The following is a 14,319-nucleotide window of genomic DNA, read 5'->3' as shown; positions in this document are numbered from 1 at the left end:
GCATCCCTTCATCTTGCAAGAAACCTTTTTTGGTGCGGTTGAATTACCTGCTGCAAATGATCATTATTAGCATTCAAATGTTTAACAGGAGACATTTGAGCCACAAATTGACCAGGTTATGCTGGATTGCTGCAAGGAATTTGGAGTGAAGAAAAAAAATAAAAATTGCAGGAAATGTTTAAGTCATGAGAACAATGCAGCGGGGTTTGGGGGGGTGCTGCTGAAAGAACTCACTCCCAGGGATTGGGGTGCAGCTGGGGCAGGGAATGGCACAGAGCAAACACTCTCCCTGGGGGATGGGCTAAGCGGAACCCACTCCCTTGAACAGGGCAACCTCCCTTACTGACTTCCATCACCTGTTCAAAACATGCAATGCAACTTCAAAAAAATAAATAAATTACCATCGCAAATTCAGGATAAAAAGCAAAAGGCGGCTCCGACCTTCTGAATTTCCATATCTACAGAAAAATTTAGTTCTTAACTTTCTCGCCGTTTAACATTCTGCTTATTTAAAATTAATAGGTAGCACAACTAATGCTGTTTGTGGATTTCTCATTGGTGGTGCATAAATGAGCAGCTAAATCTCACACTGGTGAAGCTCCGTTCAGTCTGTCTGCACAGATTATGCTTATCCCACACCCATAAAGCACTGCGGGGCTAACGATTGAGGGTAAAGTGGGACTTCTGCCCCTCATTTGGCTGAAAGCCCCACCCTCTGGAGCTGCTGGCTAATTTGATTGGCCAGCCCCCCTCAGCCCTGGCAGTGCCAGGAAGATGTCAGTGGCAGCTGCCAGGTCAGCAGAAAGGCAAAGAAATTCAAGGTCCACCAATCCCTGGAGCAGCAGAAGTCCCAGGCCTTGGGCAGAGGGGGTTTGGCTCGGTTACATAGAAGGACTGGACGTGGAGTTGGGGGGCTTTCAACCCAAGGGAAGACATCCCATGAAGATGTTCTTCATCCTTTTAAAGAACGATCCCCCCATTTCTTCCCATCCTTTGAACTTTTAAGTTTAAATCGGGCTTCCTGCTCCTGCCTTGCTGCCCATGCCAAACGCTTTATGGTGCAGGCAGTGCATCATCAAGGTCAGTTGGCTTGACAAGCCTAATTAACCCATAGTTATTCATTTAACTATGGCAGATTGGCTGCCAATTTGACCCCCCTCTCCCCTCATATTCTAGGGGAGACCATGGGGATGGGCAGGAAGTTGGTGGAATGGGCACCGATCCCATTTTCCATGCTGCTCCCCTCTGGGAGACACACCCACTGGGGGCACATGATATTCAGCCCCCTATTTCTATATAAACTGACCTGGAGAACATGGCTTTCCCCAGTACCAAACAAGTTGCGAGATGCCGGAATAAAAGATCAAGTGCCAACATTCAGAATGGCTAGGATTTTGTGGTCGTAACGATTGCAAAACGGTCAGCACTTGCCATCATAACTCGATAGCGGCACAGTGGTTCGCACTGCTGCCTCAGCGCCAGGGACCCGGGTTCAATTCTGGTCTTGGGTGACTGTGTGGAGTTTGCACATTCTTCCCGTGTCTGCGTGGGTTTCTTCTGGATGCTCCGGTTTCCTCCCACGTCCAAAGATGTGTCGGTTAGGTGGATTGGCAATGCTAAATTGCTCCTTAGTGCCCAAAGATGCGCGGGGGGGGGGGGGAATTGGCAGGATAAGTGTGTGGGGTTACAGTATAGGGTAAAGATGCACTGTCAGAGTCAGTGCAGACTTGATGGGCTGAATGGCCTGTAGGGATTCTATGATCTGCACATGCACAGTTAAATGTGGAAATCCAAATGTTTCTCTCAGTAACTCTCTGCCTCTGTGTACTGAAGTTCTCACAGATGAAATCACTGAATTGATGTGAACGTTCACTTGTTACACAACTATTCTTGCTGGTAAAAGTCCCTCGATAAAGCTACGCTCTGTTGAACATTTTTAAACAGTGCAACAAGTCACATTTCCAGCAGAATTCTCTGCCTGGCCCTGAAAAACTCCCATCTCATGACAGATTTAAAAAAATATTTATTATTCAAATTTTATGATTCTCCCTTAATCCCAAGTGTATGATCCAGTTTAATCTTTGTTCACTAAGAATTTTTCAATGTTATTGTCTCCTTAGCTTGCTGACTGCTGGTGCCAGAATGAATTCAACATCAGGAAAAGTGAAACCCCTGTCATGGAGCTTGTGAGATCTGCTTGGTCAGCCTTCCTCGAGGTCAGCATCATCGCTTTGCCACTGAACACAAAATCCTGCCATTGTTTTGTAGCGTTGCATGGCTGAGAATAGAGGGATGGAGCAAGTTAGCACACAATTCTTTTAGCGCTGCTTCACATGCATTCTACCTCATGGAGAGAAGGTTTCCTCATCTTGTTGCTCCACCTAATATTTAAAAGGCAAATTTTACCCGTGCTCACAGCATTAAAACAAGGGGCCACAATCTACATGAAGTTGGGTCACGTGCAATAAAAAGGCACAAATAAGCATTGTGATTAGCATTTTAAAAGTGTTGCAAAGTGAGCCCACCCAAGTATGGGAGGGGTTCATAGAATCCCTACAGTGCAGAAGGTGGCCATTCAGTCCATTGAGTCTGCACCAACCACAATCCCACCAAGGCCCTATTCCCATAACTCCACATATTTACTCTGCTAATCCCCCTGACATTAAGGGGCAATGTAGCATGGCCAATCAACCTAACCCACACATCTTTGGACTGTGGGAGGAAATCAGAGCACCCGGAGGAAACCCACGCAGACACAGGGAGAACCTGCAAAGTCCACACAGACAGTGACCCGAGGCCAGAATTGACCCCGGGTCTCTGACACTGAGGCAGCAGTGCTAATCACCATCACCGTGCCGCCTGTACTGATGTAAAAGCTGCAGGAGCTTTGGCTTAATGGTGGCACCACAAGGCAAACTTCCAAAACTTTCCAATAAAAGCAAAACACCGCAGATGCTGGAAATTTAAAATAAAAACAGAAAACGCTCTGAAAGAGTGTCATACCGGCATGAAACATTAACTCTACTTCTCACTCCACAGATGCTGCCAGACCTGCTGAGCTTTCCAAGCATCTTCTGTTCTCATTCCAAAACTCTCCCCTTCCCCAACCCTGGCATCGTTCACACAAGAGATTAAAATTAGAGACAGGGTCAAGCTTCCTAGCTTGAAGAACAAACCTGAGCACACTTAACGATTTCTGCCTTTCTCCACTTAATTCAAAAGATACATAACAGGTTGCACAGTAGGAAAGTTTAAGCAAAAATGCTCCAGCATCCTTCATCTGAAACATGCCCTTGTTTGGCTTTCAAATTACAAATGTTTGCAAGAGAACCAGAGATTTAACCAAAGCAGGAACCGAATTGCTTTTCTAGGTACAGACCCAAATCAGTCACCAAACCACAAATCCTAATCCTCTCTGGCAAGCAATTGATTGTTTAAAAGCACAATGTTCAATGTCATACACTTAAAACTGCTGTGTTCCTGGCACTGCCCTGAATCAATCCACAACAGCAGGAATCCCGCAGGCAATTCAAAGGACAAATCATTGTTAGGTTTGAAAAATTGAAGAAATTATGAGCCCAAAGTGAAAACTAAGATACTTAGAGATTCAGTATAATTAACATTGCATGCGTGGAAATTAAATTGTAATTCCAGCTATGGCCAAATATTTAATTCACTTTGTTCTGCAAGAATAAGGATGCTCACTTCAAGTAAAGCCATGATGTGGAGTTGCCGGCGTTGGACTGGGGTAGGCACAGTAACCTGGTGTTATGAGACTACTTAAAGTCCAACAGGTTCATTTGGTAGCACAAGCTTTTGGAGCTGCCACTTCATCAGGTGAGTGAACCTGATGAAGGGGCAGCGCTCCGAAAGCTCATGCTACCAAATAAACCTGTTGGACTTCAACCTGGTGTTGAGATTACTTACTGTTCAAATAAAGCACCATGGGGTTGCTGGGGCTTGTGAAACTACAGTTAAAAGCAGTTAAAAACTGCAGATGCTGGTGTGGATAATTAAGTTACAACAACAAGGCAACTCTCGTCAGCGAGAATGAAAAAAAAACTTAAGGTCTTCAGTGAGGCCAGAGCTTGCGTATTCAGGATAAACGACTAATCTAAACCTTGCGTCAGTTTTATAAACGCTGCATTCCCAGCCCTGGCCGCAGGATGAAAATAAAACCCTTTCAATAGCAAAATTCCAAAGAGCAAGATACAGTGAACTATAACGGCTACATTGTCTGTATGAATCGGCAGGACACCTTGCAGTGCATTGCACTGAATGTGTGTCCTCCTTGCTAGCAAGTAATTAAAGCTTGCAAGTTTGAATACTCAGTGCCTAGTGTTGTTTGTACCCAGGTATTCGACACATGAACTCAAGTATTTTACAGGTTTGCATCAAGAGAATTATCTGCTTCCTCCAGTGAAGCCATCCACAGGTCCGTCATTTACCCAGGATAAGTTGCAGCAACATGCCCGATGGACAAGTCTCGTATGAAAAGTTCAACTGGCTGGAATGGAATCCATAATCACTGCCACGAGCAGTAATCAATGCACCTTAAGTCTGAACAAGTGAACGTTGGTCATCCTTCCGCACAGAGCAAAGACAGTCAGATTCACTGACAGGCTCCAGATAGTGCACTGAGAGTTCAGGTCTTGGAATTGATGCTGTTACAATTCATTTAATCTTGAACCAGCGTCAGGGACATTGCAATACTCTTGGAGAAGAGGCAGATGCAGCTCACCTCTTCAAATGTTATTCATGGAAAAAGGTGCAGCGAAAGAGTCAGTAATTTCCTCACGAAAAGAGCAACATCCAAGGAAGAAGCAAACTTCAGTTTCCCATCCAACCATTTCTTCCCACCAAAATCAACCATATCATTTTTCAGTTGTATACTGTTAACTCGATTTCTCATCAGTTAATTCACTGACTAGTGGAACACCATGGTGTCATATTTAACCCTTTCTTCTTTCCAGTACTAAGGTCATCCACATGCATCTCAAACATTGCCTACATCTACCCCATCCCTGCACATCAGTTGGTGAAGCCTTCGTCCAGGTCTTCACAACCTCTCGAATGAATTGCTCTCCTGCAGCCTCCCTTCCTCTATAAACTTCAGTTCAGTTAAAACTCTGCTGGCTTAAATCCCCCATGACAAAAGCCGCACTCACCTCTTGCTACTGAACTCACTTGGCCAACTCTGACCGTTTGAGCATTTCCCTCTTTGTCCCACTGTTAGTGGGCCAAGCAGTCAACCATTTGGACCCAGATTCTAGAAGTCCCCAGCGTGCTACAATTCACCACATTCCATTCCTCCTTTAATGACCCTCACCAAATTCCACCGCTCATTAAATGTCTAGTCACTCCACCCAATATATCCTGCATCGATGGTCAATAACTCTTCAAAGAGGGCTGGGGGGGGGGGTAATAGTTGAAAAATAATAAACATTTATCTGATGTAGAAAAATTGGCCCAAATGGTTTGGAGAAACTGATCAGGTAAAAATGGCAGCGACAAATCTCTTCTTCCTCCCTCATCGCCGGTCAGCCACAGGGGACTCCCAACCCTAATATGCAACGCCACGAGTCGTGCAGTGCTTAAATATTTAAGTAAATGCTACACAAGTTTATGCCTTGCTCAATGACTTGCATCAATGCCATTCGAAATGCAGCAATTCATTTACAGCCTTAATCAGTATTGATTCCTGTCACAAATTGAATATTTGAATTAAGTAAAATGCTGCATCCCATGTAGACTGTTCTCCAACACCTTTAGTGCAGTAACAAAGCTATTATTGTTGTCATTTTAGCAAGTACCCCTTGATAAAGGGCACACATCTGAGCTTCAAAATAGAGCAAACACATCACCAGCTAAATATTGCAGAAAGAACCATTTTTAAAAGCGTCCAATCATTTCATGTGAACAAGATAGACTGACTGATTATATTGAGTGAACTCGGTGACGATACCTCCACTGAAAGCTCTTACCCTAACGATGCAAACTGAAGCATCTGCAAATCAATAAATAAAACCAGGCATAAACCGACTTCCAAATTATTTTAGAAATTAGACAATTTGCACTCAGCAAATACAGCAGCCTAACGTAAAGCTTACCCTGAGCAATTGCAGTCAATTCCATGGTCAGGTGGCAAAAAGAGCATCTAGCTCACTTAAATAGTTCACGTTTATATGCATTCCTAAATTTTATGATTAAGTTATATACAGGGAAAATATTTGAAATGCAAACAAGAGTTAATGCAAATGGCAACTCGTGATTGCACAGTTCATAAATACATTACTTGGCGTGGCATCGAACTGTACAGACCATTAATGTCCAGAGTGTGACAATTTTGTGTGACAAAGTGAGACTAAAAATTCTCCCTCAGTGTACCCGAACAGGCACCGGAGTGTTGCGACTAGGGTATTTTCACAGTAACTTTATTGCAGTGTTAATGCAAGCCTACTTGCGACTAATAAACTTTACTTTTTGGTGTTTGCATAGATTACCAATTCCAGCCTTGTAGGGTTGGGCCAATAGCGATGGCCCTGGACTGAAAACAGTAAGTCAAGGTTTCCATTCTTTGTCACTATCTAATGATCCTTGTTCAAAACAAAAAAGATTCTATTCACATATTTAAGTATTAAATGTGCACTTGCACTTCGGAGTTTAATTTAATATCATTCCCCCACCTTCGAGAGCAGATAAAAGTAGTGATTACTTTTTAAAAATGAAGTGCAGAGAGATCTTACCATTGTTACGATGGCGCACACAATCCTGAAACACAGCGTGCCACTTCTGCTGCTCTTTCTCTGATATAACACAGAAGTAGTAATGATGTTCATATGGGTGCCATAAGATGGTGCGAAACTCAGTTGGCCACTTCAGAAATGGGTTGCTGCTGGCCTTTCCTTTGATTCCTGGTCCAAAGAAAAAGAAGTGTGCCATTTACTGCAGTTATAGTTTATTCAGCCACAAACGTTTAAGGGATGCCTTCTCTTAACAGCATTAACTTCATGACCATGTTCTTGGGTTTTCACACCACATTCTACACCTTCATGGGGAAAGCAGAGCCAAGCAACCTAGCTTTGAAATGATCACCAGAGGGTGCACAGGAATATTTGGGCATCAACTCATTGCAATTTTGAACTGCCCAATGGTGAGGACAGAGCTGAAGATGGTTATGGTCAAAGAATGACTGAAAGCTGAGCTTGACCCAACTGCATAGGTGTCATCAGCCTGCAGTTACGAAAGCCCGAGGCCAACATTGCGCACCTATCACCACACGCAGCATGTTGTGGTTCTATCTCATCACGGAGTCCAAAACCTCACTTGAACCTTTTCGCCTGCATTGCATCACTCTAGGCTGTAGTTAAGTGATAAAGCAACCATTGCTGCATTGCCAAAGGCAGAATGACATTTAACTACCTCAAGAATGCAAAATATTCACCAAAAAGGAGTGGAAGTAAATTGGCCAAAGGGTACTTCCCATTCCATTCTCATTATACAACCATCTTGGCACATTTGCCTTGTTTAAATGCAAGCGCAAGAGATCAGAGAAGAACTCACCTTATGTTTAAAGCGTCAACCACAAGCAGCAACAAATTAAGACATCAACGGTTTGTAGCCCAAAATATAATTTGGATGGACTAAAGAATTCAATTTTACAACTGTCAAGTAAAATTGCAACAATCCTGAAAATGCTATGGTCAATATTGAAGGAGGAAAATGTTCAACTGCAGGAGCCTAGGGGTGACACGGTGGCACAATGGTTAGCACTGCTGCCTCACAGCTCCAGGGACCTGGGTTCGATTCTCGGCTTGGGTCACTGCCTGCGGAGTTTGCACGTTCTCCCTGTGTCTGCGTGGCTTTCCTCCGGGTGCTCTGGTTTCCTCCCACAGTCCAAAGATGTGCGGGTTAGGTGCACTGGCCATGTTAAATTGCCCCTTAGTGTCCCAGGATGCATAGGTTAGCAGGATTAGTGGAGTAAATATGTGGGGTTATGGGGATAGGGCCTAGCTTGGATTGCTGTTGGTGCAGACTAAATGGGGCCAATGGCCTCCTTCTGCACTGTAAGGTTTCTATGATTATTAAAGCCTGCATCATGACTTTTCACTCTGCAAACCAAACAATCTTGCTCGCACTTCATCTCATTTCTCTAATAAAGGAGCTAACGGGAACTTGCTTAATGGATCGCATAACCACAAAGTACGACACAATGGAAGAATACCCTATTACCTAGTCACCAGATATCTTGCTTTGGGATGGAGTTAATCAAAACATTTTTGCCATGCAAATTGAATAACTAGACTGGAAGATAGGCCTGGTTTGAGTTGTACAATGTTCCCTTATTCTGCAGATTATAAAATGGTGTTTCTCTTTGAGGTACATGATCAGAAGCCACCGTTTTACTGCAAACCACAATGGTTTGTGGCCTCAAGCTTTCAAATCAGATTGTAAGCCTAGACAACACTGCATGCTCCAAAGAGAAACAGATAGTCCCAGCATCAGAAGATCTTGAAGCTTTTTAAATAGAGTGAATTTTAATACATGGAGCAACCCCAGGACTGAATGTTGGAAAACTAATTATTTTAAGTTTACAAAATTAAGTTCCCTCTCAAGGGGCAGGTGGGCAGATAGAGACCTTATGTTGACTGCAAGTTGGGAGGCAACACTTAAGGCTAATATAGTTGAAACACTCCTGGTGGTGGTATGGCCTCACAGCACCAGGGACCCAGGTTTGATTCCCGGTTTGAGTCACTGTGTGTGTGTGTGGAATCCGCGCATTCTCTCCATGTCTGCGTGGGTTTCCTCTGGGTGCTCTGGTTTCCTCCCACAGTCCAAAGATGTGCAGGTTAGGTTGATTGGTCATGCTAAATTGCCCCTTACTGTCAGGGGGGACTCAGCAGGGTAAATGCATGGGGTTACGGGGATAGAGCTTGGTTGGGATTGTTGTCGGTGCAGACTCGATGGGCCAAATGGCCTCCTTCTGCACTGTAGGGATTCCATGAACTAAAAGATGAAAGACGACAAAGGTGTGCGGGTTAGGTGGATTGACCATGCTAAATTGCCCCTTTGGTGTCAGGGGGACTAGCTAAAGAAGATTCGTGGGGTTATGGGGTTGGGACCTGGGTGGGATTGTGGTCGGTGCAGACTTGGTGGGCCGAATGGCCTCCTTCTGTACCGTGGGAATTCTATGATGTGTCACTCTGACACGAAGGGCACTATGCGCCACCTTTTAACCTTTGCATTTTTAAACCCACTGCGTCAGCGTTAGTAGAAACAATTTAAAAAATGTAACCACTCTGGTATAATTCACCCAGCAAAGTGAGCACAATGTCAGATCACAAAGTTAAGATATCAAAAAGCATACATGAAGACTGAGCAATTGGTTTGGCAGCATGTTATATTGACACTCAGCCAACTGTGTTATAAATATCTTGAATAATTTTAGATAGTTAAGTTTCGTGTGTACAATTTGTGCCGTCTTTCCCAAAAATTGGTTAACAATTATAATTTGAGCCAAGTCTAATTCTGTTGAACTGTGAGGCCCACTAAAATTAGTGCAAAAGCAGTGGATATTCACTCAGACTAAAGACTATTTACCTTTAATGAGTCTTGATTTTGTTTTAAAAGTAGCCAGAAATTTCAATAGCACTTCAATAATATTTGTGGATATGTCTAGATCAAGATTTAACAGACAATTCAATGGTGTATGTTTATTTTATTTATTAGTGTCACAAGTAGGCTTACATTAACACTGCAATGAAGTTACTGTGAAAATCCCCTAGTCGCCACACTCCGGTGCCTGTTCGGGTACACTGAGGGAGAATTTAGCATGGCCAATGCACCTAACCAGCACGTCTTTGGAGTGTGGGAAGAAACCATAGCACCCGGAGGAAACCCACGCAGATACGGGGAGAATGTGCAGGCTCTGCACAGACAGTGAACCAAGGAATCAAACCCAGGCCCCTGGTGCTGTGAGGCAAGAGTGCTAACCACTGTGCCACCCATATATGTGTTGCCTGTATATGTGAAAGAGTGAGCGGGTGCAGGGGGTGGGGGTGCAAGAGGAGGCAGAGACAAGCAAAAAATGATCCAAAATCACAAACAATGCCGAAGACTGAAGATTCATTTTCATTCCGGCCCACTGCTGCTCTCCACCATTAGCCGACCAACTCTTCCCCTGCACAATTCCATCCTCTTTCTCAGCTCTGGCATGACTACTTGCAATGGCTACTTGCAACCTGCTGGCCAACCACTTTTCCACAAAGAATCATCTCAAGGCTCTCAATAAAAGAACATTCGCCCTCCAAAAGCAGTGCAAACTGGAGGCCGATAAGGAAACATAGCCCGTTACAGGGTTAATACAAATTAAGCATTTATAGTTCATTCATATTGGTGTACGTTGAAAGTCACAACTTGGAGAAAAAGGGAAAGGCAAATCCATCGAAGACGAGGGGGTTGTTGGATTGGTTCTTGTAAAAGTAATTCTGCAGATAGCAGCCACCGTATTATCTATGGCATGGGGTTTTCAGTCATGTTAAAAGGTTAAATGGGATATATCGTTTCTGTATTTTGGCGGGTAAATTTCCTATTAAATAGTGTTTATCCGAAGTTGCCTTTAGTTCATTTGTTGCAGTAAAAGTCTTAAATTTAAAAGGAAGATTTCAAATTGGTCCCAGGGAATTCAAATATCTCTTTAAAAATTATCAAGTTGCTACAGAGATACCAACAGTAACCATGTGAAATAGGCAAATGTCTGATTACTTAGCCAATTTTTGATAATATTCTCTGCTTTACATTTGCATACATCTTAATCAAGAATAATTAATAAGCCTTTAAATGCAACACCAAAACCCTTCAGACACAGTCCATATTTCTTAACATACAACTGATCAATACATCCACGACACAAAGTGCTATTAAGAGTCACACTATCATCGTCGGACCAGCATGACTGGACTTTTCTTCTCTCTCCTACACAAGCTCCTGACAAGAGGCAGAAAAAACACAGAAAAGGGACAGGGGGATGGACACCAATGGGAATAGAATACTCAAAATAAACTTTCCTCTGACCCTAGGCAATCAAAAACCATTTATGTTGACTCATTTTAGGCCACAATCTAAATAGAAGTGGTTGAAACGATCACAAAACAACTCCCTCCTCAAAGCCTTCACTTTAATGGCTCCCACAATGAATCTTATCGATTTATAAATTGAACTAGATCAGATACACTAAGCTGCTCCAATTGCATACCAAAGAAAAGTTCAAAGAGGTCAATTTACTCAGCAAAACTATGTCTTCCAGAGAGATCATGTACACTTCACTCCCGTTAGGCTTTACAATCAGGGAAAGTTCTGCATAAACACACCCTGGGCTAAAATATAATCAAGGAAAATGCCAAAGTATTCATTTGCCCTGACTGTTCATCCCTGGTTAACTATCACCTCCATTCCTGCAGCAGGAATGAGATATGACCCCGTTATACTTACTGTATTTCCTCGTATGTTCTGTGAGATCCCCTTTACATGCAGATTTTTTATATCTTATGTATCCTACTGAGTTAATCAACACAGTATTTCACGAGTGCTTATTTATTTTGAAACCCATTAGTGTTCAGAATACAAGACAAGTGAGGCACAGGCATTATACGACAGAATCTGTTTAATAAACATCTTGACAAAACATAAATGGAGGAAATCTAGAAGATGTCTTGGACATTAAGTCACACTCTTCGAGTTTATTTCCCCATCAAGATTTGACCAATACTCATCTCGGGATAGGTAGCTAATTGTGTATGCTTGGCTGATTTCTTCCAACATCTCCTCCTTTATTTTAATTTGTTACATGCATCTCTCTCTCTCTCATCCCATAATTTAACCAGGGGGTGGCACGGTAGCACAGTGGTTAGCACTGCTGCTTCACAGCTCCAGGGACCTGCGTTCGATTCTCAGCTTGGATCACTATGTGGAGTTTCCTCCGGGTGCTCCGGTTTCCTCCCACATTCGGAAAGACGTGCTGGTTAGGGTGCATTGACCCAAACAGGCGCCGGACTGTGGCGACTAGGGGAATTTCACAGTAACTTCATTGCAGTGTTAAAGTAAGCCTTACTTGTGACTAATAATTAAACTTTAATTTAACTTTGTATAAATATGGTGGTGTTTACCTGACATACTGTTGTTAATCAGTTCCAGATACTGATCCATTGACTTCAGCACCTTGTAGCCTGCACAGTTAATTACTCCCTTAGGGTTGGCTCCTCGGTCAAAGGCCTGCAAGAGGAAATTGGATTTACAATATGTTAGTCATCTAGAGTAATTTACTTTAACCCACTTCTTCATTTACATACACGTCTATAAAATTAACACGATATCCAACAGTTTAAAAACCCACAATGGGTGATTTACAAGGTAACGTAGAGGGAACATGAAAGGAAGAGTCTCATCAGTTTCTCTTCTAGCTTCTCCAATGTGCCCCAGGAAGCTCCATTGCCAAAGTCCTGCTAAAATGCAATGCCTTATCCTGTCAGCTTGGACCTTGTTTGCTCGAACCCAAAATCTGGTGCAATATCTCATCTTATCAGTCCCTCGCGTGGGGACATTGAATTGGATTCAATTTGAATTTGGTTATTTTGGATGGAATAAAAGATTTTTAAAAATGCAAGCTCCACTGTGAACTCCAACCTGAAACAAAAACTCAATTACCAAATTGGCGAGAGCTACCTAAAAAAAAATTAATCCAACCAGAGTACTGAAACCAAATGAGACGCTGCATACCCCCACACCTTTAGGGGAGGTGATGGCCTAGTGGTATTATCGCTAGACTATTCATCCATAAACTCAGCAAATGTTCTGGGGACCTGGGTTCAAATCCTGCCACGGCAGATGGTGGAATTTGAATTCAATAAAAAATATCTGGAATTATAAATCTACTGATGACCATGAAACCATTGTCCATTGTTGGAAAAACCCATCTGCTTCACTCGTGTCCTTTAGGGAAGGAAATCTGCCACCTTTACCTGGTCTGGCCTACATGTGACTCCAGAGCCACAGCAATGAGATTGACTCTCAACTGCCCTCTGAACAAGGGCAACTAGGGATGGGCAATAAATGTTGGCCAGCCCATATCCCATGAATGAATAAAAAACCTGCCACTCCCACACAAACCTCCCCGACCCATCCAACCATGAAAAAAAAACCCAGGCTACTGGTTTCTTTTCACATTTAGGTTTTTCATTCACTAGCTGAGTCTGGTGTGAATTTTGTGGAATGAGAAACCACTCGTTAGCGTGATCGTCTTACTAGTGGTACTAAAATCAATCACCAAGGTCTACTGATTATCTGTAGCCTTTGTACAAGTTAACAGGAAGAATAAAAGTTAATACATAATACCTAAAGGTCCACCTCTGCAATTTGAAAAAGGCCAGGAAACCACCCTAGTCTTATGTTACGGTGCTTCCGGAATCAAGAGCACAATTTGGGATCTGAAGGAATAAAGGACTGGAAGTCACGTTGAAATATTTCTGTCTCAGCGCAAGCCAATTCTCAGCTGAGTCCAATAAGGAACAGTTGGAGGAAGTACATGTTCCTCTTTCACGGAGACAATTCGTTTTTGATCTTTTTACACATCCTTCACTGGACTCGCGGGTCAGTATAATTGGCAGACAACAGAGACATGATATATTAGTCTGACAGGAAAGGTTTCCTGCATTGTATTCATGTATTGAACCCAATATTTCACATCTGCAAATTGCTAGGTGAAATAGAATAAAGCAACACTGCAAGGGGAATTCCCCTTAGTTGCAGAGAATTGGGCAAGATCACTGATAATGATAATCATTGGAAAGGAGTGGGGGCACAGGGAGGTGTTGGAAGAGGAGCATTTCATGAAGGATTGGATGACACCTGTTAAAGAGGCCTGCATTGATAACATTCTACAAGAACTTTGATGGCTTCAGTTCCGATTATCTGTGGTATACAGAGAAGGAACAAAGTTGTGAACATAGCCAAGTCCATCACATGCCTACTGGCGGTAACCCAAGGTTATTCTCCATGCGCAAGTCACACCTAGCACTAAGGAAGATGGCAGCAGGCACACCACCACCCAGAAGTTCCCCTCCAAGCCACTCACCGTTCTGACTTGGAAAGGGGCGGCACGGTGGCACAGTGCTGCTTCACAGCACCAGGGACCTGGGTTCAATTCCCAGCTTGGGTCACTGTGCGGAGTCTGCACATTCTCCCCGTATCTGTGTGGGTTTCCTCCAGATGCTCCGGTTTCTTCCCACAGTCCAAAAGACATGCTGGTTAGGTGCATTGGCCATG

The 14,319-nt window shown here is 43.2% G+C and overlaps 1 protein-coding gene across 1 annotated transcript in view; it reads right to left on the bottom strand.

The window, feature by feature from the left end:
* LOC144502543 (protein Niban 2-like) overlaps nucleotides 1–14,319 on the bottom strand; it is a 213,804-nt gene that overhangs the window by 74,749 nt on the left and 124,736 nt on the right. The window contains exons 4-5 of the mRNA XM_078226621.1: nucleotides 12,165–12,270; nucleotides 6,747–6,914 (exon numbers count right to left, since the gene is read on the bottom strand). Of these exons, the coding sequence (XP_078082747.1) occupies nucleotides 6,747–6,914; nucleotides 12,165–12,270 (274 nt within the window). The remainder of the gene's footprint in view (nucleotides 1–6,746; nucleotides 6,915–12,164; nucleotides 12,271–14,319) is intronic.

Source organism: Mustelus asterias, chromosome 13, assembly GCF_964213995.1.
Source record: "Mustelus asterias chromosome 13, sMusAst1.hap1.1, whole genome shotgun sequence".
Classification (NCBI taxonomy): Eukaryota; Metazoa; Chordata; class Chondrichthyes; order Carcharhiniformes; family Triakidae; genus Mustelus; species Mustelus asterias.
This window is presented reverse-complemented; position numbering and strand designations above follow the sequence as displayed.